General features: G+C 37.5%; 2 protein-coding genes across 3 annotated transcripts; both read right to left on the bottom strand.

Moving 5' to 3' along the window:
• Window positions 1-37: 37 nt before the first annotated feature.
• On the bottom strand, window positions 38-8,558 carry znf839 (zinc finger protein 839). Its single transcript, XM_048191458.1, has 7 exons — window positions 7,494-8,558; window positions 5,625-6,512; window positions 5,358-5,540; window positions 2,860-2,952; window positions 2,566-2,712; window positions 2,349-2,483; window positions 38-1,658 (listed from the first exon to the last, which is right to left on the bottom strand). Exons 1-7 carry the CDS (start codon window positions 8,304-8,306, stop codon window positions 993-995), a joined length of 2,925 nt encoding a protein of 974 aa, XP_048047415.1. The 5' UTR covers window positions 8,307-8,558; the 3' UTR covers window positions 38-992.
• Window positions 8,559-11,983: 3,425 nt separating this feature from the next.
• vsx2 (visual system homeobox 2) lies at window positions 11,984-23,074 on the bottom strand. Of its 2 annotated transcripts, none has more exons than XM_048191456.1 (5): window positions 18,942-23,074; window positions 18,468-18,552; window positions 17,725-17,848; window positions 14,383-14,563; window positions 11,984-12,999 (listed from the first exon to the last, which is right to left on the bottom strand). In XM_048191456.1, exons 1-5 carry the CDS (start codon window positions 19,372-19,374, stop codon window positions 12,626-12,628), a joined length of 1,197 nt encoding a protein of 398 aa, XP_048047413.1. In that variant the 5' UTR covers window positions 19,375-23,074; the 3' UTR covers window positions 11,984-12,625. The 2 variants fall into 2 exon arrangements, with proteins under 2 accessions (XP_048047413.1, XP_048047414.1); XM_048191457.1 differs by having other exon boundaries at window positions 11,984-12,936.
• Window positions 23,075-24,225: the final 1,151 nt, after the last annotated feature.

Here is a 24,225-nt window from a genome sequence, read left to right as displayed (position 1 = left end):
AAGCAGTCTTTACCATACAAACTAAGTACTCCATAAACTCACTCACAAAAATTTTAATGTCATATATGAACATGTCCCTTTGTATTAAAAATGCTGAGATGTTTCAAAAACACAGTAAACCAGGTATTATATAAAAAGTAATAAAATAGTGCAACAACTTTTCAAATGACTTTTGCACTAGACAAACTACTAAGTAACGGAAACAACGGAACATCTGAGGCTGCAGACTAAGATTATAAGCACCTCAAGTCTCAGTTTGTTTTACAAATCTAGAGCGTTTTCTCACTGCTTACAGTGGCCTGTTATGAAAACATCCCCTATGTATAAGACATCTCATAATACCATGTTTTTGGGCAAAACCTCTGGGGAACAACCATTTCAGCCTGAAGGGTTCATTTTCAAACAAATGTCCAGAAATGTTTGAATCGATCAAATGTCAGAGTACCAATTTAAACTGTATTAGAACTACAGCCTGGGTTTCTAACATAAAGAAACAGTTATGTACAGATTTCACTGAATGGGCAACTAAGAGGACACATCACAAAAATCTTACCACAGCTTTACTGAACCTTGCTGGAGTCCATAACTTAGTTTTGGCAGATAGTATTTTCTTTCCTCCAGTTTGTGCATGTTGTGAAAGAATCAGTTTCCAAAATGAAAAGCACTGGATTCCCTCCAATATTTAGTGTGTTGTCACATATGCGAAGCCACCATGTAGTCACTTTCCCCTTGAGACACGTAACACGCAGCTACATAATCATGGCCTCCAAAACCAATAGTTAAGATATGCCAACATAAGTGAACATTGTCTAAAATTCAAAATGAACAATGACTTTCGTTGTATAAACTGAGAAAACACTAATATATAATAATACTGTTTTTATACAAATTTACAAAGAATGCAATAAAAGTTCATTGAAAAAACACCATTATGCAGAACGTATGTATGGTGTGAATAATGGACAAAAACAGGACGTGAAGATGTGACTCCATTAAGTCTTTCTTTCGGTTTCAATGCCCAGCAGGGCATGAACGGTCTCTAAAGGAACCCCTTCAGGTGCCTCAATGTGCATCATTGTGCCATCAGGCCCGTTGACAATGACGATGCCTTTGGCGGCTAACTCTTCTGCGCTCTGCATGACAAGCCCCTCTGCTGTCTGGATAACAACCGGAGATTCTTCCTGCACCACCAGACTGGCCTCGGGATCCTCGAGAGTGTCTGCCTGGCCGTCTTGAACCTCTTGCTGAGCGGGTTCTTGCGAGTTCTTAAACTCCGAGTCGGTGCTCAGAGCCTGCTCCAGCTGTTTCATCTGATCCGCGATGTCGACGGTTACGCTGCTGTTTAGAACCTTGGAGATGTCTGGATCTTCTACGGTTTTTGTAGCATCAGAATCCGAAGGCGGCACTTCCGTCTCCATAGGCTCTTCTTCTGTCCTCGGCGGGCTGGTGTTTTCAGCGCTCTGTGTAGCGTCTTCAGCGGTCAGGTCTACAGAAGTCAAGTTCTCCAGTCTGGTCAATACCACCTGAGGCTTTCGCAGCACAGAGCCATCAACGGTCTCGTCCTTCTGGATACCATTCTGATTAACTTGATAGCCGTTGGTTTCTTCATTGCAGTTTTCTATTTTAAACCTTTTCGCAGGAGGCAGCATTTTGGCATTCTAAGGATAACATGAAGGATAAATATGATTACCATACACAGTTAACAGCGTTTTGTTTATATAAAAGTATGACGAGTAACACAGAACAGCTCAAAGTGGAGAGGTTATGTTATGGAGGTTCAAAACCCACAAGGAGCAAATCATGATAAAAATAAATAAAAGTGTCTACTATATCATGTTAACTCTGATATTATTACATTTCATTCTGCTTTCTAAAGGCAGAAAAACGAAAAAAGCGTAACTGACGTCACGCCAGTTACGCTTGTTTCGTAAGCTGAACATGGAAGAACTGCAAGAGGCGTTACACTTTCTTCCTAAGGTGAATACGGAAGGCGGTCTGGGGGAAGCTAGTTATTTTACTTTATAACGTGTTAAATATGGATATGCAAAATCATCGCTTTGCTTAAGAAGGCCTTTATTAACCCCCCCAGAGCCAATTGGAGTACATTTATGATGGATGGATGCACTTTTTTTGAACTTCAAACAGGTGGTTTCCGTGCACTGCCATTATAAAGCTTGGGAGCAACAGGGTGATTATTAGTATAACTCCGATTGAATTCGTCTGAAAGAAGAAAGTCATATACACCTAGGATGGCTTGAGGGTGAGTAAATCATGGGCTAATTTTCATTTTAAAGTGAACTAATCCTTAAAAGGAGTCTTTACTGGATTTATTTGTGCACAGAACGTACCTCAAAAGTCCGTAGACTCTTGGTGGCCTGATTTGCTCGTGGCTCTGACTGATTTGTCTTTTGACTTTGTTGTCCCTCAGAGGAAGTCAGGAGTTTTAGTGCATTGGGATCAGTTATACCCAGAGATTGTAAAACCTGGAAAGACAGGAAATTTGTATGGCATGTACTCAAGTTTGATCACAAAGCTGCAATAATTAAATGTCTAGCAATTACTTACTCCCATGTTGTTGACTTCAATAGCTGGCCGGGAGGCTGGTGAAGTGTGCAAATATTCAAGTGCCATCTTCTTCACTTGGCTGTGTAGTTGTTCAAACTCATGGTAGACGCTCGGGAACTGTTGCTTTGATGGGTAGCCCTTTTCCACCTATAGGGTCAAGGACACTGTTATTGTGCATGAAATGCTTCCAACACACGTAGTAACATGGTATTTTACATTTTGATTCAACAGTGAGAAATGGACACAAGACAAAATTCAAAAATCTATCCCATGTTTCAGAATATCTAAACATACCTTCATCAGCACAAACTCCCATACAGTCATAACTCTGGCCAGACGTGGAAGAATGATCTCCATGAGATCCTCATCGTCATACTGTTTAATAAACTGGAGAAAGATGAAAGATACTCAGTATTAGTATAACCGCAGTTACACTAAGTATTAGTATTAGTGGTTTAATTAAAGGTGCTAAAGAGGATGTTTTGTTTTATACATTTTTCCAATATTACTTGAAACTGTCTTTACTAACTGATAAAAGACTATTTATTAGGTGCACTGAAAGTAATAATATTAATATACATCATCTGTGCACGAGGTATCAGCCAATCGTTTACGCGATCATCGTGTAAACAACTGGCCCTCTGGCTTATCAATCACTGCCATGACGTTCCTTGTGAGAGACGTGCGCGGCTGCGCGCTCCAGTAACTTTCCACACTCCACAGGCGCCGCATGCAATGTTTTTGTCAGGAGACAGGAGTAACAACTGCAGATTATGAGTTACCTGCGGTGAGTCCGACATAATGAATCCACTAACACGACACAGCGAATGCCGGTGGTAAACATTCGTGTTCCAATACTTGTGCACAAGTTTTGGGAGGCGTTCCCTTGAAATGAGCTGTGAAGGAGGGGGGCTGTTCTTACGCATGCGCTCATTTCAAAAACTCACTAACAGTCTTTGGTTTCTCAGTCGACCAAAAGATCCTCTTTTGCACCTTTAACTGTTTAGGTGAGAACTGTTTTTGCAGCCATGAGAATATTTACCACTGCATTATAATATCTTTGTGAAGATAGTAGAATAAAAGTTTCACTTTAATTGCTTAAACATGGTAAGAAATAAACTTCAGTCAGGGATAAATTAAAAATTACAGTCAACAAACAGTCATAAGTCTCAAACAGTCAAAAGTGTCAATCCTATCTCAATATTCAATATGATTTAGAAGTATCAGTTCACACTGAAAATTTGTGACATTGACCATGTGAATCGATTTGTAAAAAATAAGACTACTAAAAGAATCTAAAGGCATGTTCACACTAAGGACGATAACTATAAAGTTTTAATAGTCATTCTAATTCTATAAGAATAAGGAAGTCCACACCATGACTATAACGATAATAACACAGAATCACTCGTTGGAATCACTTTCAGAGCAATGTTTTCCAGTAGACAAACACTAAAAACATTGACAGCAAATCAGAATCCATCCTTCTTTAAAGAGCTCAAGCTTTTAAATTGGCAGACGACATAACTGCAGTGACTATAAATAAAAGTTAACGTGAATTGGTGTGGCCGCCAGTAGCAGCTCCTGACTGTAAATTTAGATAGGGCAGATTCTGGGTCTTAGTGCTAGTTTATGATAAACATTCGGTAAGTTTTATATTCTAATCACTGAACACAAGCAGTCTCCTTGCGTAACACTGAAGGTGTCAGTCTAACGTTGATCTTATTATTGCCTTAATGTAGTACTTATTGCCTCCAAGTGTTGTTTTAGAATGTTACAAGTTGAGGAAAAATTCCAGTGAGGAAAAAGGAAGTCATTTCTATTCTCAGAACAAACATAAAACAAACACAACAAAACTATAAAGGCTTTTCACATAAGCATGTTTAAAATTTCATTAATTTGATAGGAAGAACAGACATGCCAACTAATTACTGACCTGATGCAGATACACATAGCTAATGTTTGTTATTGTCTTGGTCTGGAGCAAGATTTACGTAAGGTAACGTGAAAATAAGCAGGGCAGTCTCAAATCTACCCCATTGGCTCTCAATTAGAGATGCAGTTCCATTTTTCATCACAGAATTACATTTACATCTGTGGGGCGCTGCAGAGCTGGGCAGGGCTCAGGCACCCGCTTGCCCTGCTTAGTATCATAATAGATGCCTGCCGAAGCCATGCGTTAAATTTCACTTAAAATAGTCTAGAAATTCCGAAAATATTTGTTACAGAATGCTGAACATATTTACAATTTATTATTGATTCAGTTTATAGAGGTCCTTGTTTTGGATGAATATTTTGGTGAGGCTCTGCCCCATCTGCCCTAAGAGATGAGCCACGGCTAGCGGACGCTAATATAGTTATCGTACTTGATATGAACAAGAAGACATTCTGGAATTTAAGTCAATTATTTTTCAAACTTTTCAAAATTATTTTTTAAAATTTTTCTGATAACATAATTTAAAAAAAACAACAACAACAAAAAAATTAATTTAGAAAAATGCAAAAAAAAGAAATATTTTCACAAGTGGACTTTTGAACCCCACTGTATCAAGCAAAATACTGTTATAACATTTGGCTTATATCACCCAGCCCTCACCATAAGCATTTTACTCCGTATGTAACATGATGTAACTTCCTCATAGGTGGAACGCATCAAATATGTGAGTGTACAAACCGCAGAGATGATGGTGAGAAGTCACCATAACAAAGCATTTCTTTAAAAAACACTTCACCTAGAATGTAGGAATAAATGATTTGAATAGTGTAAGCACACAGATGTATAGCAATCATACTTCTTTTAGCCGATTTCTCTGTCTTTGTGCTTGCTGCTCCAAGCTCATTCCTCCTGGGTACTTGGGTGGCCGTCCTGGTCGTCCTCTCTTAGGTGGCCGACCAGGCCTCCTAGGACGGCCAGGCCGTCCTGGTCCCCTAGGCCGCCCAGGTCTCCTGATTTCTACCTTGCCAATTTCTTGAACCTGAAATATTGTTAACAACATGTGATTATTTGATGAATCATATAAATACACCCATTATCAAGCAAGCAAAACAAATCATCTTACTTTTTGAGTACTGAGTGTTTTCACATGACTAGTATCGGTGACTTCAGTTCCCGAAGGTTGTTCGTCTCTAGTTTTGGAGAGGTCTTCTGCTTGAGGTGGCGTCGGGTTCTTGTCATGTGTGGGATTTAGCTTATAGTGTCTATTCAAACCGGCGACGCCGATGTACGCTTTATCACAGGTATCACATTTAAAGGATTTGTCACGTAGATTGAGGGTTACATCTGAGCTCTTCTTCCTGTGTTCTTCTCCATCCTCATCCTCCACACTTATCTCAGAGTAGTCATCGGAATCTGATTGGTGGCTTTCTGCCAAGTCCTCATTCTTAATAAACTTGTAGTCCTTCACCTTGTGCTTAGGTGGTCTAGACACCCGACCAGAGCGGGTCTGGATTTTTTGAGGCTTCTTCTGGCGATTCTTAACTTTCTGTGTGTCCTTTTCAACGGTTGGAGTTGAAGTTTTTGTTTCCGCAGTAATAACTTTGGTAGGCATCGTTATCTTGGCTGGAGGAGATAAAACTTTAGGAGACGGCACAAGGACCTTTGGGGTAGGAACAACCGGCTTGGCTGGTGGGCTCTTGACTGTGGCAGGTGCAGGGACGTGTACCTTGCTAATTGGGACAGAAATGGTGCTAACCACAGGAGATGGTTTCTGAAGGAGAAGCTGAATAGGAGGATCGCTTGGGTTTTGTAAGAAATATTGCTGCTGTCCTGGCACAGGGGTGATATGGATGATCTGTGGGCTGCTTAATGTTCCTACGGTTGAAACCTTCACCAGCGGCTGACCGGCTGACAGATTCTGCGACTGTAAAATTGTTATTGGAGTTGTCTGCCGTTGTTTACTGTCTTGCTTCAGAGGTGCCTGCACTTGAATTTGGATGGGCTCGACTGCCTGAATAATTTAAGGTGTGAAAAAACATTAACACTGGAAATAAATGGCAAAATAACATGCTTACACAGTCTGTGGACTAATTCAATCATGTATATTAGAATACCTGACTGAATTTATGCAGAATACTAAACAGAAGTTAGGAGGATGCATTTGACATAACACTATTGTACGAAGAAAGAATTGGTTTGTCTTGCAAAAACTTCACATCTATTATTTCTGCCCAAATATTATAGAATTACAATTATTATACAACAGTAAAAACAGAGACATTACTAAGATCTCATGCCAACAACAGTCTAATAGGATTTCAAAGTACTTAATAGTTTGTATAATTTCTTTATGCAATACATATGCATGAATAAAAAGATGTATAGAGAAAAATAACTATATACAGAAAAGTGCGAAAATAAGCAAGCACAAAAAGAAACACTTGTGGAAGAAAAAAAGCACAAAAGGAAGCGAGGAAGTACAAGGTAATAGGATTGCACAAGGAAGTACAAAAGGAAGAATGTTTGAAAGGAAGTAAAGAAGCAAATACTTGTGAAATGTACAGAAGGAAGCATGGAAGGAAATCTGTAAAGCAAGAGGAAGAGAGGGAGGAATTACAGGAAGACACTTTTGGGAAAAAGGAAGTATAGAAGGAAGTATGTGCTGAAGAAAAATACTATGGGGACAGGAGTACAGAAAGGAGGATGGAAATGCAAAAAAGGGAAGTACAGAACGAAATACTTGTGGGAAAAGGGAGATGTACTTTAATGTGCAGAAGAAAGGAAGTACATATGGATGGAAGGAAATGCAGAATAATTCAAGTACATGAAGGAAAAACTTGTGGAAGAAATTAACAATATACACGACAGGAAAAAGGAAAGGGAAGGAAAAGGAATTACTGTTTCTAGATTTTCTTCAGTCCCATTCCACACTGTAAATAACTGGATCTTCTTGTAATACAATCTCTCTGACTTATGAAAGCCAATATCCTACCTTCTGGGTGGTCGTGTTGGCTCCATTCTGCGACTGCTGCAGCGCGACCTGTTTGGCGACGCTCTGCAGCTGCTGCGACGCGTTTTGCACGATACTGACTGGCTGTGGCTGGATCGCTGTCGCCAACTGCAAGTTACTGGATTCCAGTGTAATATAGGACGTCTGCTGCGATGTGACAGCTCTCTGCAGTATCTTCGGGGTAGTTGTATGGGTCGTAGCTGGCTCTGTCTGGGCGATCACTTGTGCTTTACTCACTATAACCTGCTGCACGTCCACGATAGGGGACGTGGAGGGTTTCACAACTGTCTCAGTCCCTGCCACATGGACTAATTGTTGTTTGGCTAATTGCTCGATTAGTTGCTGCTGCTCCTCGGCCGATAAGCCCGAGCTCTCCACGAAGCTGCCGTCGGGCTGCACGTAAATGATGGTGGTCGTCGGTGCAAGAGCGTTTAAGACTTCGCCGCTTACAGTGGTGCATTCTGCCGTCACACCGGCCTCTGCGGTGGCCTGGACATAGGACGTTATGATATTCGGATCGGTTATCACCTCACCCCCCACGATTTGCCCGATCACCTCCTGAGTACCATCCACAACTCTGACATCCACCGCCGACTCGCTGTGCATTAACTCGGCGAGGCCTTGATCAACGCCCCCTTCTGCGGTGGACGGCGTTTTGCTTGCGTCGACTTCATTATTTTCTCCCTCGGCTTGTGTCGTCTCTTGCTGCGGCAGAGGTCCGCTCGCGTCGAGATTTTCCATTTTCGCTGCAGCAGATTTGGACGCTGAATTATTATCGTCTTCATTGTCCGCCATTTTGTTTACAGGAGCAAAACTTGCTAACTGACGTAGGGATTTTCACAAGAGCGCGAAAAGAAGCGGTTTGCTTGCAGGCGATTAATACTCAAAATGTGAGTAATATGTGCAAGATTGATTCAAAGCCAAGTCCAAAACATCTCAAATTAGGAATACGGTTATAATCCAGAGACGCTCGCGAAGGTAACGGTAGCCAGGCAATTGGTTTTCCCGTCCATGCCACTGATGACGATAGCACGGAGGATGGGTAATAACAAATTACGTCATTTCCGCTTTAAGCGCGCCGTTCTTTCTTTTCTGTCTTTAATAAGACATATTTTACCTGGTTACCGCTTATATTGTCCTACTGCCTTTACTTAAGAATTGTTGTTAAGATGTGAAGACACTTCTCATGAAAAAGGGCTTTTATTCGATGAAAAAACCTTTTTCATATTGAATGATGCAGAAACACAATTTGAGAAGTATTAAATAACTTTGGGACACACCTTAGTCAACAATTGCCCCTTTTTCTGATTAATTCCTATCACTTTTGACATTTTATAATATCCCATGTACGTTATTATAGACTACTATGAATCGTGTACAGTAGGCCTATCTTATACATTTAACAATTTTTTTATCTCCATTTTTTTAACCCAACATATACATTAATATGGAAGCATGTTTACGCCACAGTTTAGTAAAAATATTATTCAGTAAATCATAATAATGAGAGACTTTCTCATAATAATGTAGCCTAGAGTAGATTTAACTCATAATAGTACATAATTTAAGATGTGTTGGTTGGGTGAAATGTTTTTGATTTTCAGAAGAATAAACAACAATATAATTCTCTGGTGCATGTATAAACACTGTTGGACATTGTTAGTGGATAAACTATGAGAGTGTTAAAATTGTATTTCTTAAAATTTATACAGGGACAAAAAATGCCAATAGCTAAATAAAGACTATGTCGTAGGGAAAGCCGTTATATGCACACAATCCCTAAGGAAATACCTGCATTTATTATTAAGACTAAAACACCATAGTAGGTTAGTGTTGGTGTGTTTGTGAATCGAATTATGTATTTCCCCAGTGGAGTAAATTATCTACATATTACAGTAAATCTCCAGCAGGGGGCAGGAAAGCTCCATTTTTACATTTCTCAATCCACATTTCATGGTCTCTTTTGTCATGCTGAATCACTAATAGGATTTTTTTATTATTATCACATTGTTGCTATTATTTTAATGGGCCAAAATACCCTCAAACAGAGTAACACCTATAATATAATAATCATCAAGTCCACTAAACAAACATGTTATTATGCCTTCAAAATATGCCATTTTCTCACAAAGACTTTTGCAGTCCAAACATTTTTACAATATTACAATACATATTGTATATAATACAAAATAATACACAAAAAAACACCTTTTTTAGGTGGGAGAGAAAAATTTCTTTCAAAACCTTTTTTTACTCCCAAGATATTTTTCCCTGTAACTGTGCGATACTGAGATAATGGTCATGTGCGAAGAGTAATAATATTCGAATGATATATTATTCTTAATGATCATGGCAAATGTTATCCCTACAAAAATCGCATTCAGCCAAATTTTATTTTATATATTAACATTTAGAATTTCTATAAGATTATTAGTAAAGACTGCACATGAAGTCATTGGACCAGCTTTACGATTAAAGGATTTAGAAATCAATTAATAATTCAAATCAGTTTCATTGATATCAAAATGTATTCTACATGGATGTCATCCTTTCTTACCTTTCTTTACTCCAGAAAAGACTATTTTCAAACATCTTAATTGCCTACGTTACTTAACGACACAGCAGCTTGGTGATCATCACAATCTGATTAAGAAATCACTCTAAAGACAGCATGGATAAGTCCAGTTCATCCCTCAGCCAGCCCTCTAATGGCCACCATTAGTGACATTGTGGGATTAGCCTGCACAAGTACTTTATGTGATTCAGGATTCTCTTAGTGAGAGTGCATGAGAGAGCTGCCATAAGTCCTAAACAAAGAAACTGGTATTGTCACAAACAGCTTATCTAAGTCTCTGTAGATCAAGAACAAACTAGTTAATAAAATACGCATCACAGTATAAAAGCAGTGAGTTCATTTTAGTTTTTGAACAACATTTATTTATTAAACCATGTCTAGAGCAATATAGAGAAATGTAAATGGCTAATATGCCTGCAGGATCAGCTGGGTGACAGAGATGTCAGAAAAGCGGATAGAGATACAGTATTCTGTTGCTATAAGCCTAGCCTTATCACCCCAGATGTCAACTAATTAATTACGCAGACACTAAGTAAATTAAATTACAGTGCGTATCAATAATCTGTTGACAGGCCTTGATAATAAGGGCATGGAAAGGATCAACAACCCAGATGAAATAGAGAGCATGTGCAACATACTTTTGGATGGTTCTTCTAATCAGCACAAATCCTGATTGATTTCACAATTTACGGATTAGCCAGAGGAAGACCTATATATTTTCATTTATTAGGTTTGAACATGGCAATTTTTATGGCTAATATTTAATTATGTGCAGTTGTAAGATAATTACCATGCTTTTCTCTATCCTGTTATGTGAGGATTTTTAAATTATAAAGCATCCAAGAATGGCTAATATCAGCTTGTCTGTAATCCTGGGTCTTATTTATTCAAAATATCAGTGCAGTAATTCAGGAGAACTAGCCTCTTGGATGGATGGATGGATGGACGGACGGATGGATGGATGGATGGATGGAAGGAAGGAAGGAAGGAAGGATGACTCTAAAAATGCTGGGTTAAAAACAACCCATTTTGGGTTGAAAATGGACAAACCCAGCGATGGGTTGTTTTAAAATGAACCCAAAATGTGCTGTAAATTAACATTTATTAGTATGTTTAATAAATGAGCATTTATTAATAAGTTTAACTAATAATTATTAAACAATAAACATTATTAAATTGCTTATTAATAAATGTCTTTTGATTATTATTGTTTCCTCTAGTAATTATGTGTCTGATTTTTAATTTCCAACCTATTTTTGGTTCATTTTAAGCCAGCCATATAGTAATTTTTAAACAATGGTTGGGTTAAATAAAACTGCCCAGCATGTTGGGCAAACATTTAACCCAATCACTGGGTTTGTCCATTTTCAACCCAACTTGGGTTGTTTTTAACTCAGCAATTTTTTAGAGTGATGGATAGATAGATGTTAGATAGATAGAAATGTTTATTATTTTATTATTATTTATTAAACTTATTAATAAATGTTCATTTATTAAACATATTAATGGGTCAAAACCCAAGATAGATAGATAGATAGAGAACTAGCCTCAGTGAGAGCACTTTATCTAGGACTGCTTTCATGCTCTCTCCCATATGTCTGTTATGCATCAGTCCTGCTGTTTAATCTGCCCAGATTGAGGCCTCTCAACTGTGTCGGATTACGCTCAGTGACACAGAACTGTTTAGGCTACATATAAATGATTGTTACTCCAGGCAGATAGAGCGAAACATTGCAAAATGCAAACAAAGAAAATGATTTTAGTGCAGATTTGGATTTTAAGTACTTCATTATAGCACCATGTATGACATAACCTTGACGCTGTATGTAAAAAATTCAGTTTGTTAAAATTTGTTCTCTTTTAATTATGATTTAAAACACAGTTGATGTAAAACAGGTTAGCATTGTTCATCCTTTTTTTAATAATTTGTATTGCATTTTACATGTTACGAAAAAAGCACATAATAAGACTACAGTACATTGATGTATAGTTCAAACAATACTGTAGCAGGCTATCTTAATTTACAATATATACAGCAATACACTCTATTACAACTTTTAACCACCGAGAGTTTGATGGGGTTCTGTACAAAATGAAAAAGAAAAGCCCTGAATACTGTTATTTCAAAGCGCAGGTCTTGATCAATTATTTTCTGATAATGACAATATTAATTTATCCTGAAATTAAATATCCAAACATTTAATCTTATTTAATTGAGCCATTCTGCAAACAGCACTGAGTACGCTGGCAACCTACCAATCAGTATTCAGTACACAGTATTCATTTTTGTAGGCCTATATTTAAAAAAAGAAAAAAAAACATTTTATCAATCACTGGCATGATGGACTGATGCCACTATCAAAATACTGGAAAATGTTAAGTGGTTTTGATCTTGCTAAATGAAATAAAATGCAGAGGAACATTGAGAATCAAAAGTCCAGTGTTATCATGGAGACAGTGCAGGAATAAGAGGAAGAGAAAATAGCCCAGATATTTTCACACCAAGCATATCTTATGGCATTACGAAGAAATGCACAATCTAAGAACTCTTTTCCTCTTCTTTCGCATCTATCTGTTCGCTGGACTTCTCCTCTGTCAACGACGTCTCCATTTTGTGCTCTAGTCTCTCAGAGGAAACGGTTCCCAGCACTTTGGCACTGTGCTCCTGTGCTTTTGCCCTGAGAACAGCAATACTGTTCTCCCTCAGTTCCTCTTTAGACATAGGTGACTCTGTCCTCCTTTCTTCAGCCTCGGCCTCATCCGCCTTGGGATTGGTGGGTTTCATCTGAGTGACATCTGACTTCTCATGTGGTTGGACTGCAGCAGTCTCCAAGGACTTCTTGTGCATCCCTGCAAAGAATGGTGGGTATTCGTGTTTAGAAAAGCAGCTGGTGGTAGGAAAACCATCTTGAACTGGAAATAGCAAGAGAGATTTTAGATTTAGTGACAGCATATGACTAATCTGAGCCATGAGAGTCACGAATAAATGGATGATAAGAAAAAAAGATGACTAAATAAAAAATACAGTAATATTATTTTTGTTGTTTGTTATTATAATTGAATAATTTAAGTAAAGCCTTAGTATTTTGTTTTCAATTATAGAATAGCAAGCGTACAGAGACTTCGAGTAGCTTACAGTGATGTAATGAGAGATTTAGATGGTATAGTGCAAGTGAAATGTTTGTGGTTGCAGGAGTTAACATTTTTCAAGCCATGTAACAAAATCTAATGTATAATATTTGTCATCTTAAGGCTTCAAATAATGATTGTGGGTTTATCAAATATAAGGGTCAGCACTACACATTATCAGTTCAAGCTGCGGAGACACTGGTATCATTGTATTTGTGTAACACATTGATTTTTATCTTTTGTGTGTGTGTGTGTGTGTGTGTGTGTGCGCGCACGTTTTTGTGATTTAAGAGGACATAAATTTGTATAATGACAAGGGTATTACACTGGTATTACGACGTAAACATGAAATATGAGGACATTTCATGAGTCCTCATATTTAAAATAGCTTTAAAATCATACTAAACAATGTTTTATTAAAAAAGTAAAAATGCAGAATGTTTTCTGTGATGGGTAGGTTTAGATGTAGAGGGATTGAATGTACAGTTTGTACAGTATAAAAACCATTACGCCTATGGAATGTCCTCACTTTGATAGCACAACAAACCTGTGTGTGTTTGCTGTTGTATTTTCTGTATTATCTGTTTTTAAATTTGGACCCTGAGTCTGTAATAAAGTTTGATGATGGTGATGGTGATGATGATGATGATAAAGTATAGCAATTTAATTATATGGCTAAACATTTTTTGTTCTTGTATTTTTGCAATACAGTAAATTATTGCTGTAAAGTGGTTAAATACAATTTAAAACATGCTTTGGTAATTTATTTGCTAAAAAATATGACATTTAAATTATGGACTGAGAACATTATTTTAAATGTAACCAAATTACTTAATTTACAGCAGGTTTAAATTCAAAATGCTTGTACTGGTTAGGCAATTTTGCATATATAGATATGATGTAGATCTGCTCTCAGAAATTTTGATTCATAATGTTCATGCATAGGCTATAAAGTTGAAATTCAGCAGTGCTGGTGACAAATGAAATACAATATTTAGAGTATAAGAAAGGCTCTGAATTATTATTATAATTAAAGATTTATAAAATAGACTATATAAAAACATAAATACTGCAATTAGTTATAATGATGGTAAAATATAAAGGTCAATAAAAATGAAAATAAAGGTGTAATAAATAAATAACTAGTCTTAATGTGCTCTGGAATACCTAGAAGCCAGGGGGCACAGGAGTCCATGATGCCATCTTTAGCAGATTTCAGTATGGACTCAGGCAGCGGGATGGAATGACGCACCATTGCGCCGTAGAGCCCGTACTCCGCCATCACGCTGCTGCGACCCCAACACTTCTCCCGCTTTCTCCACTTGGCCCTCCGATTTTGGAACCACACCTGTCCATAATTAAATGTATACAGTTTATTAATAAAGATAGCCAAAAAAAAAAAAAAAAAAAGTCAAGTCTATTTTAGGCGGAATGACAGACATTCATATGGAAAAGATGAAAAGTAAAAGGTGAGGTTGTCAATCTGTCTAAAATATTTTTCTGTGTGCGTGTTTCAGCAAGATAATCAAACAGATTTGGAAAAACATGAAGGTGAGTAGCCTAAATGATGCCATAATTTTCATTTTTGGGTGATGGAACCCTTTTAATTAGGATAATCGAACAAACAACAGCATGCTGTTGAAATTTTCAACCACAAATCTAGAATAACAAATAGCCAACGTAATTTCCAAAGTGTGCCAACTGAAAACAATTTTTAGGCTATGTTTAACCATGGCTTATCAACTACAACTATCATATTGTAGTCATATGTGGGCCTGTTACATGATTGCGCAAACAGTTTAGGCAGGCGGGCAGCATATAGGCTAGTGTCCATTTCAGATAAACGACACGACGCGCAAAGCGCCTGCAGTTCAGTCCTGTCATGACGCGACGCGAGCGCAGGTTGATCAGCTATCACAGCAGTTAACCAGCAATTGCCCTTCACTAATTCTAGCTGCTAGCAGAGCTGACGGAGGGAGGGCGAGGAGGAGGAGGAGGAGGAGGGGCTGTCGGGTCCAGAGAGGCCAGACATTGGATAAGAAATTATCAAAACCATTTTCCAATCTTTTCTGGTAATGCCGATGATGATAGCCCTCATTTCATGCAAGATACTTTTTGAGGAGAAATTGGTTATCGGGCACTCAAAAGAAAGCGCGTGGAGACAGCGATGAGAGACGACCCCAAGGGCACGCAGAAGCTGATTGAAAAATAAGTTAATTTCGAGCCCAATCGATGGTGGACAGGCGGGCAAATATCACGGGAAATTAAACGAGCAGGACCCGAGAGAGCAGCGCCATTGACCCGTGCTAATAAATTCAATGTAGTTATTTCATTTGAACTCCCCACATCTCGCCACATCCCTTCCATCGGAACACGACGGGCTTTTCTCATTTAACTAATTACACTCGATGAGAAAATTAGATGTTAATTTTACTTTGGATTGAAATAGAATTATTTATTTATTTCCTTATTATTTATTCACTGAGAGGCACGGTAATGAGAAGGAAATTAAAAGGCGTGCCAGCAGATGGATGGTTCAGGTCACACAGTAATCTTCTTCCGCCTTGATTGCTTGATTAGGTCGTTAGCGCCTTTCTCTCTCTCTCTCTCTCTCTCTCTCTCTCTCTCTCTCTCGCACGCACACACACACACACACACACACACACACACACACACACACTCTCTCTCTCTCTCTCTCTCTCTCCTCTCTCTCTCGCACGCACACACACACACACACACACACACACACACACACACACACACACACACACACACTCTCTCTCTCTCTCTCTCTCTCTCTCTCCCTGATGAGGCCGATGAGATATTATCTGTCCTAGTGGGATGCTGAACTTGATCAATATAGTCAGTGTGCGAATTGTACAATGACTTTCAGGGTGGTCGACTATTTTAAAGGGATTTCGATGTTTTTACAGTCTTCCAACTTATTATAACTTACTAAATAGGCTATTAAATGTCATTTTCGAGGCGCCATTTCTAGAAATAATTATCTAAAACTTTCTAGGCTATATCTAAAAAGATATTCTTAAATATTCTTATTTAGAATGTACATTTATAATAAAGTGATACATAAGGATAGTATTTGTCATTATCGACTTAAACTAATCGCAAAGTAAAGCGCAAGCATTATTATTATTATTATTAGCCATTATTAGGCTATTATTATTATGGTTACCTCGCTACAGGCGAAAATACTCACTCTTACAAACTTGTAGAATAATCTAACTTTAATAATTACAGAAACTTTTGAAACCCCTTTTGAAATATATGCTCATAGGTATGAAAAGAAATAATAACTTTCGAAAAATCCCGTAACACTCTTTAAAATAAAGGTTCTTTATTGGCATCTATGGTTCCATTGAGAACCTTCAACATCCATAGGATCCTTTCATTCCACAAAAGGTTCCTTACAGTCGAAAAAAAGAGAAGATTTCAGATCTTAAAAAAATGTTCTTAACACTAGAAAAAAATCTGTGGCATTGCTGGAATTTGCTGGGGTCCTTTTGGAACGTTTACTTTTAAGAGTGCAGCAGGGCTAATTAGAGTGCTCTAACCCCCATAACACCACTGATATACCTTCTGCTGCTGGCGTGAATCATTCTCCCCCAACTAACCTCTACACAAACCACTATCCGATTAACTAAATGCACGCAACATAGGGTCCATCCAAACGGAAAAGATACTTAAGGCACAATTTCCAGATCACCACACTGGCAGAACCTTCTGAGAACCTAAAGGCTACACGGCCTTTAAAAGGTCAGTTCTCTAAGGAACCAACAAGTTCCTGCACGAACTCTAAACACTGATACATCAACAATGGGTCATGCGAGGAAAGGTTTTGAGGCACTTCAAAGTTCCTTGATTAGGCCCACAAAGCAGCATATCTGAAGCAGCTTCAGAAAGGACATCTCCGAGAGCATCTTCATTTTTATAGTGTGTAAAATAAGATTACCTATATGGGCTCAGAGTAGAGACCTATTTACCAAATCCAACCCAAGATGAATTTATTTTATTGCATCAGTCCTTTTTTGTGTGTGTTCGATTTCCTAATTTTTAAGTGTAAAGTTTTCCTTGGAAATAATTTAAAACAATATGTTGAGATAGCCTACCTAATTAGTCATATTGATGTAAAAATAGGAAATAAATCAAAGCATTTTACGAAAGAAAGAAAGAAAGAAAGAAAGAAAGAAAGAAAGAAAGAAAGAAAGAAAGAAAGAAAGAAAGAAACTGGCGTGATTGCAATTTTATAGGACATCAAAATATTTTTACGTCTTAATGTAAAAAAAAAAAAATATATGAAAACATATTTTGGACAACATATGCTAATAACAAAAGTCAAATAGCTTGTCACAGAAAAATGATCACAAAGGCAACGCCCGCATAAAGAAAAAAAAAAGATTAGGCTTATTATTTAATAAATAAAAGAGCGTTCGATGGCTGTCGTTTCCTTATATTCTCGTTTAATTCAAGCGGCGAGTGTTCGTTCCTTACCTGTATTCTGTCCTCGGGCAGCTCGGTTTTCATGGCCAGCATTTCTCTGGCGTACACATCCGGATAATGAGCCTCGTTAAAAGCCTTCTCCAGTTCTTCCAGCTGGTAAGATGTAAATATTGTTCTACAAAAGAACAACATTCAATTGTCATAGGAAATCAATATTAGAAACATCACGCATAAATTGTATTTAAATAACTGAGTGAACCAATGTCGAGGTGTAAATGTTTTCTTTTAGGTTTTAAATTAGTTTAATGAACAAGAAAATTGTGTGTAGCCTATTAATTTATTTTGTTCGAACATTTAAAATAGGAAAAACTAAAAATCATAATTAATAGGGCCTATTATTATAGGTGTTTCTAACTGTAATTGAACTATAAAAATACGCTAAATGCCTCGTACAAAATTACAATATAAAAATACAAATCACAACGACAATGTATTATTATTATTATTATTATAAAGGAAAATAGGCTATTTTCACACTGCCCTTTAAAACCTACGAGCATTTAATTAACTAGTTACGAAAAAACAAAACAAAACATAATTAGCTCCCAAAAAAGGCACAGAGATCTGGGCATCATAACCGCAGTTCGTCAGTTTCTCAAATGTTATTTTCCAGTTGGTATAGCCGTGATTGCCAAACCAAGGAACAATTTTATCAATTCCTCTGTTCCGGAAATTTAATTTCATTCAGGCAATAATGCTAAAAATAAGTGTCAATTTACATTCGTTCAGCCTACCTGTGTCGTCTCTTTTTTCTCTTCTTGCTCTGACTCAGTGAAGACTTTGATATTTTTCTTTCGCTTGAAGAAACATCCTCTGAATCTGTAACATCGGAGGAAATGTCATTCAAAATGGCTGAGACATTTTCAAAATGTAAAATATTTTAATTTTCAAAACTGCTATTTAACATTTTTGACAAATTTTAATCACTTGGGATTTGGAGGAAAATATAATGTAGCCTATTATTATAAATCATTTAAATAAAACAGACAACAGGTTGCAAGGCTTTTTATTGCACATTTCCGTCTTGATAAAATGTGTGGCCTAATAATAGCAACAACAAGAACTGTATTGATATTAGCCTATTATTAAGGCCTTTCCCCCTTCGGTTAACATAATGACAGGGCACTTTAACAACAAGAAATTGGACCTTTGTCTTACAAAGGACAAACCCCGAGCGGGCGTTAAAGGTGAATTTCGCAGGCCTGTACCTGAGCTGGCAGATTGGTTATTTTCCAGCGGGCCCACTGTCCTGTTGAGCGGCTGTAGATGGACGTTCTGCGCGTCTGACAGCACCTCAAGAAACGCGGGCTGGCTGTAGAACGACGGAATACCTCCAGGGCCAATTAAGCCCATCCCGACCCCGACCCCAACACCAACACCAACACCAGCTGGACCGAGCATCGACCTGCTGGCTAGAAGGTGCGCCCCGGCAGGGAACGAGTCCAGTGTGCTCCGCGGAGCCGAGGACGGCTCTTTATTTAGTCCCAGGATCTCCTGGATGCCGAAGCCCGTGCATTTAGGCGGATGTGTGGTGCTGCTCTTTGACAGATGTGGATTGTTATTTCCCCCGTTCTCAGCGGCACACACTGATTTTGATTTGTTCAAACTTTCCGACAAAACAGCCCCATCCTTTCCTGTCATGGTGCCTCTGAGACTATTCCCTTCTTCACATACGAGTCGGTCCCTTGTGCACAGGCATCCACGGTGCAATACGCATGATCCCTCTAGAAATTCTCCTTTTATCCAACAGGTCCATCCCAACAAGGGTCAAAACTCAACAGCCAATCAGCGGCGAGTAAGTGATTTAGAATTCCAGAGGATACAGGATGCTGCTCTCCCTGTTTGTCACGCATGATATCATTTCATTCACATCACATTTTGCTTGCAATTATGTGTTAATCAGGCATTTAACCAAAATTAGAAAATAAAATGAGATCACTTCGAAATTATAGCCTATTTCGAAATAAATTCAGTCGTAATTTAATTAATATCATAATAAAGGCTAGTCTTCGATAACCAAATTTTCTGTTTGCTTCAACATTTTAGACGTGTTATGTCTATTATTAACGGGTTTAGGAATCTGTTTTACGTGTATCTAGATGATAAAATAAAGGGAATATTATGTCTGAAATAAAAAGGACACCTGGACAACGGAAACGTACAGCCTATAGGTAAGACTAATGTCGTCAAATGACAGACCGATCAGAAGCATTACAATAATTGTTGTGAGAACCAAATCAAACAGTATAATGAATGAAGTTATTCACTATTACAAAAACAAGCAAATTTGACAAATTAGTTATTTTATTGAATAATACATCTAATAAAACTATATATAATTTAATATAAGGTCGAATGTGTCCAGTTGAGATTGCTTAGTTTAGTTTAAAGAACTCTTGTATTGAAGGGTTCCACACGTGCGAACGTGCGAGGATTTATAATTCCTAAATCGCTAAACAGCCTATTTCAAATCCATTTTAGGTTTAAAATAAAACGTTTCGAGGTTCAAGGATCCAAACATAAGGCATGCAAATTAGCAAAACATCTTTAAACATTAAGTTCTTAGAATATTATATGACAAGGCTTCCTGCATGTTTGGGAATGACACTGAATTTTGAGACGAAATTGCATTTTTTTTTTTTTAAGAAATATAGTAAAAGATTACGGTAAACAACTAATTTTTCAAGAAATTCAGCTTTTTTTAATTTATATTCCCCCCATGAAAACATGTTCATGGCAGAAAAGGTGCAATTTATAATTTCTTTATCTTCATCTTTGAATACCAAATAAGAATAAATGTGCACCTAAACGTACATTCATGCACTTAATAATCATAATCTTAATAGTCATATCACATCAGTAAATGTAAAATTTTCATGATAAGAAATTCAGAGAAATCAGCTTAATATAATGCATGGCATGACCTAGCTGAATTATAGAATATGAAATTTATATTTAGTCAATTGTAAGCTGAAGACCAACAGGAAAGTGGGTGTTCAATATTATGACCATAAAAATATATGCTTAAAGATAAATGCAAATTAGTTTAATTTTAAAGGGTAGCCTATTTAGTGGGGGAAAATCCAGGTAAATCTGGACATCTTCCATTATTCTTCATTATACACTTTCAGAACTGTTGCATATAAAACATAGTCGATACCCATCTGAACAGACTGCAAAATATAGCTTATTCTAATTACATCCAAGTTTCTTTAATACACCGAGGTCTAATCAGCTATTACTAAATTACAGTGGGATTTTGATTCGTTTTGCAGATAATTTGTGGCACAATTTGGACATCTGGACAGATAATTACTGGAAGATAATTTATGGAAATGAGCAGCGAGCCGTTGATGGAGACAGAGATAACACCAATCTTATCAAAGTGCCATGTGCTGATGCATAAATAAACGTCATGATTCATACGACACCAGCAGAACGTCAGACGCGTGGCGTCAGAGACAGGGAAAGCATCCGAGCGCGCGCTCCCGAGAGACAGCCCCTGATCTGTTGTTTTTCTGGCTAATTATTAATAGCTACACTGAACACTTGAGATGTTTTTTCACGACGAAGTGGCCTGATAATAACCATGCCCTGAATTTTACTAATAAAGGTGCACTGTAATCCTGTTTGAACTGTTTATCAGCTTAAAAATACAGAAAAGCCATGTGATTTTGTGGCCTTATGGGACATTATTCAATTAGCCATCCATGCTAATTCTTTGTTGGCCTGGCTCCATGGCAATTACATGAGATGATCATCAAAACTGGCAGCCACACAAAAGTAAAGTTTAATCACATATAGGAATAGCGCAAATGCAGACACATTGAGAAACAAACACGTAGTAAAGTGCAAGAGAATGAAACTTCACGCAAGAGTTTCCTTGTCGTATCAAAGCATTAAACTCCTCTCCGCTGTGCAAAATATTACAGCTGCAATTACATGAGCACCAGTTGAAACTAATTAGAAGCCATTAAGTGGAAATTTCATTAAGGGTAATGAAGAAATCAATGTTATCAAGATATGCTAATGACACATCACCCGTTCTAGATAAACCCATCTATTCACAAGACTCGCGCTCTGTCAAAGCAGCCTGTCAATTACAAACTGCTTCCTGCCCTCTCGTAGCCACAGCTTCTGCTGTAATCTGTGCCGGGCTTTGTTGTTTATTGTGAGCTGGAAAAAAAACCCACTCTCCCTCTACGGCTTTTAATAATCCATCTACATATGAAAATGACTGCATTCTGATTTACATGCATAAGAGGACAAACTAATAAGGCTGTAGATTAAGGAAAGATTTAGTTCAGTCATTCGTGTAGATTGGGTGGCCTATCAAAGACTGGAAGATCTGATGGTGGCAGATTAAAAGGCAAACAGCTGTTGCAAAAAAAAAAAAAAAAAAAAAAAAAAAAAAAAAATTGTCCCTCTTTCTGCGAATATTCGGTCTCTTGTGGGCTCATGTCTATTGCCTACTTATTTTAAGTGAAATCTGCCATCTCCATCATACAAACACAAAGCTAGTGCTGGAGATACTGAAAAAACGATTGCGTTAGTCAAACAGATGGATGGTAAATTACACCGTCGCCTTGACCTCTGTGCAAAATGGGACACAACCCTTGTGTACTTTTTCAAAGCTGCTAAAATGAGAGTTTGTCCAAACTTGTAACAATTACAGCATGATGTGATGCATACAAATAAAGACCTCTCTTATATTGAAATGCTTGACAGCTATTTGTCTTTACGAAGAACTTGGAAGCTGCTGGAAGGTCACCGCAAGGTAATGAGCTTTGGAATGGGGCTGTATTAGGGACATTGTATTGCATTAGTCCGTCCCCTACACAGATTGCTGCATGGTGCTTGATCTTCTCATGCCAGGCAATCTAAATGAAGAATCACTTGTGCTCTTCTGGTCATAATTCTGTATTTGCAATGTATTGGAAGTGATGAATTGTTTTTAATGTTGCATTTTGTTTTTGTACACCAAGCACACATAGTCTGAAGCATAGAGGAGTGTCTTTAAACCGCACACCCAAAGACCAATTTAAGAACCCCTTCATCCAAATCCTTGCTGATATTGGACTTGATACTATTCAGCATTAATCTTATTAATATGTCCATTATTACAATAATTCAGTCAACTGAAACAATCAATACTGTGAAAATATATTAATAAATGCAATATAGTTAAGTCATCATTTCTGTTTTATACACTAAAGTATATAGTTTCTTTCAAAAAAAAAAAAAAAAAAAAGACCAACCCCAAACTTTTGAATGGTAGGTTTAAAGGAATATTTTGGGTTCAATACAAATTAAAGGCACAATATGTTAGATTTGGAATTCAAATATCCAAAAACCACTAGAACAATGTTATACATTTTGTTGACTTGTGTACTTACATTATCCCAAAAGTTTCCAAGAATGTTTAAATCCAGACAAATAAGCGTCCGTGCGTCGCCTATCAATGACATCATACCTGCGTTAACCCTGTTTTTATTTTGTAAAAACCTCATACAGCTCCCACAGCACTCGGCCCTGCTCTGCTTCATACTACAGTAACATTAATAATCTCATTCATGAACAGGATTTCTGCCCGAGTCCCATCCTGATTCTTTTCCACCGACTGTAGACTCAAAGACGACACCTCCCATGATTCCACGAAATCAAGGCGTCATCAAGCTGCGCCTTTGTTTTGAATAAGCGACCTCTAGCGGTGAAAATTTACATATTGTGTCTTTAAGCTGTATCAACAGCACTTGCATAATGCTGATTAAAATTTCATTTCTCTTCTTTTCTTTAAAAAAACAGCAAAACTTGATGTTTACAATGGAAATTAATGGGGCCAATCTGTACACATTAAAATACTCACCGTTTCAAAAGTACAGCGAAAAAGAAAAAAGTAAACGATATGAAATAATTTTAGTGTGGGGTTAAAGTTACACCCAATTTTACAGCCTTTTTGCCACGACAACACAATGCCATAACTTTACAGCTCAAAAAACAAACAAGTTTTACCTGAAGAATTAATGTAGGCGATTTTATAAAATAAGGCTCACATTTCCATTTTTATATCTTCCAAAAATTGGTCTCATTTGCTTTCATTGTAAGCACCTCACTTGATTTTTGTCTAAAAATATTTTTTGTTTGTGTGTTTTGTCAGGCTGTTGACTGAGTTTAACTTGTATTGAACCTGGAATATTCCTTTAACGAAAGCAAAATCAAAGTACAATTTAATTTAGAAAGTTAAAACCCTGTCTTGAATTAAACAAATGCCTGTGAGGTTTTTTAAAGTTACTGCTAAGGCTACCTTTTCCTGAGACTAAGGATTTTCAGAGCAGATACTGAGGACAGCAGTCTGATAATGGCAAACACCTTGTGCTGAGTAGGTGGAAAAAAAATGGAAACTGTAGAGTTCTTTCCCCTCATGAACCGCCAAGGGTGCGATGACCCCCTGATACAGAGCGAGTTTGCTAGCTCCAGTTTTCTCATACAGCT

The sequence above is a fragment of the Megalobrama amblycephala genome, linkage group LG5, assembly GCF_018812025.1.
Source record: "Megalobrama amblycephala isolate DHTTF-2021 linkage group LG5, ASM1881202v1, whole genome shotgun sequence".
Taxonomy (NCBI): Eukaryota; Metazoa; Chordata; class Actinopteri; order Cypriniformes; family Xenocyprididae; genus Megalobrama; species Megalobrama amblycephala.
The sequence above is the reverse complement of the archived record's forward strand: the minus strand, read 5'-3'. Positions and strand labels throughout refer to the sequence as shown.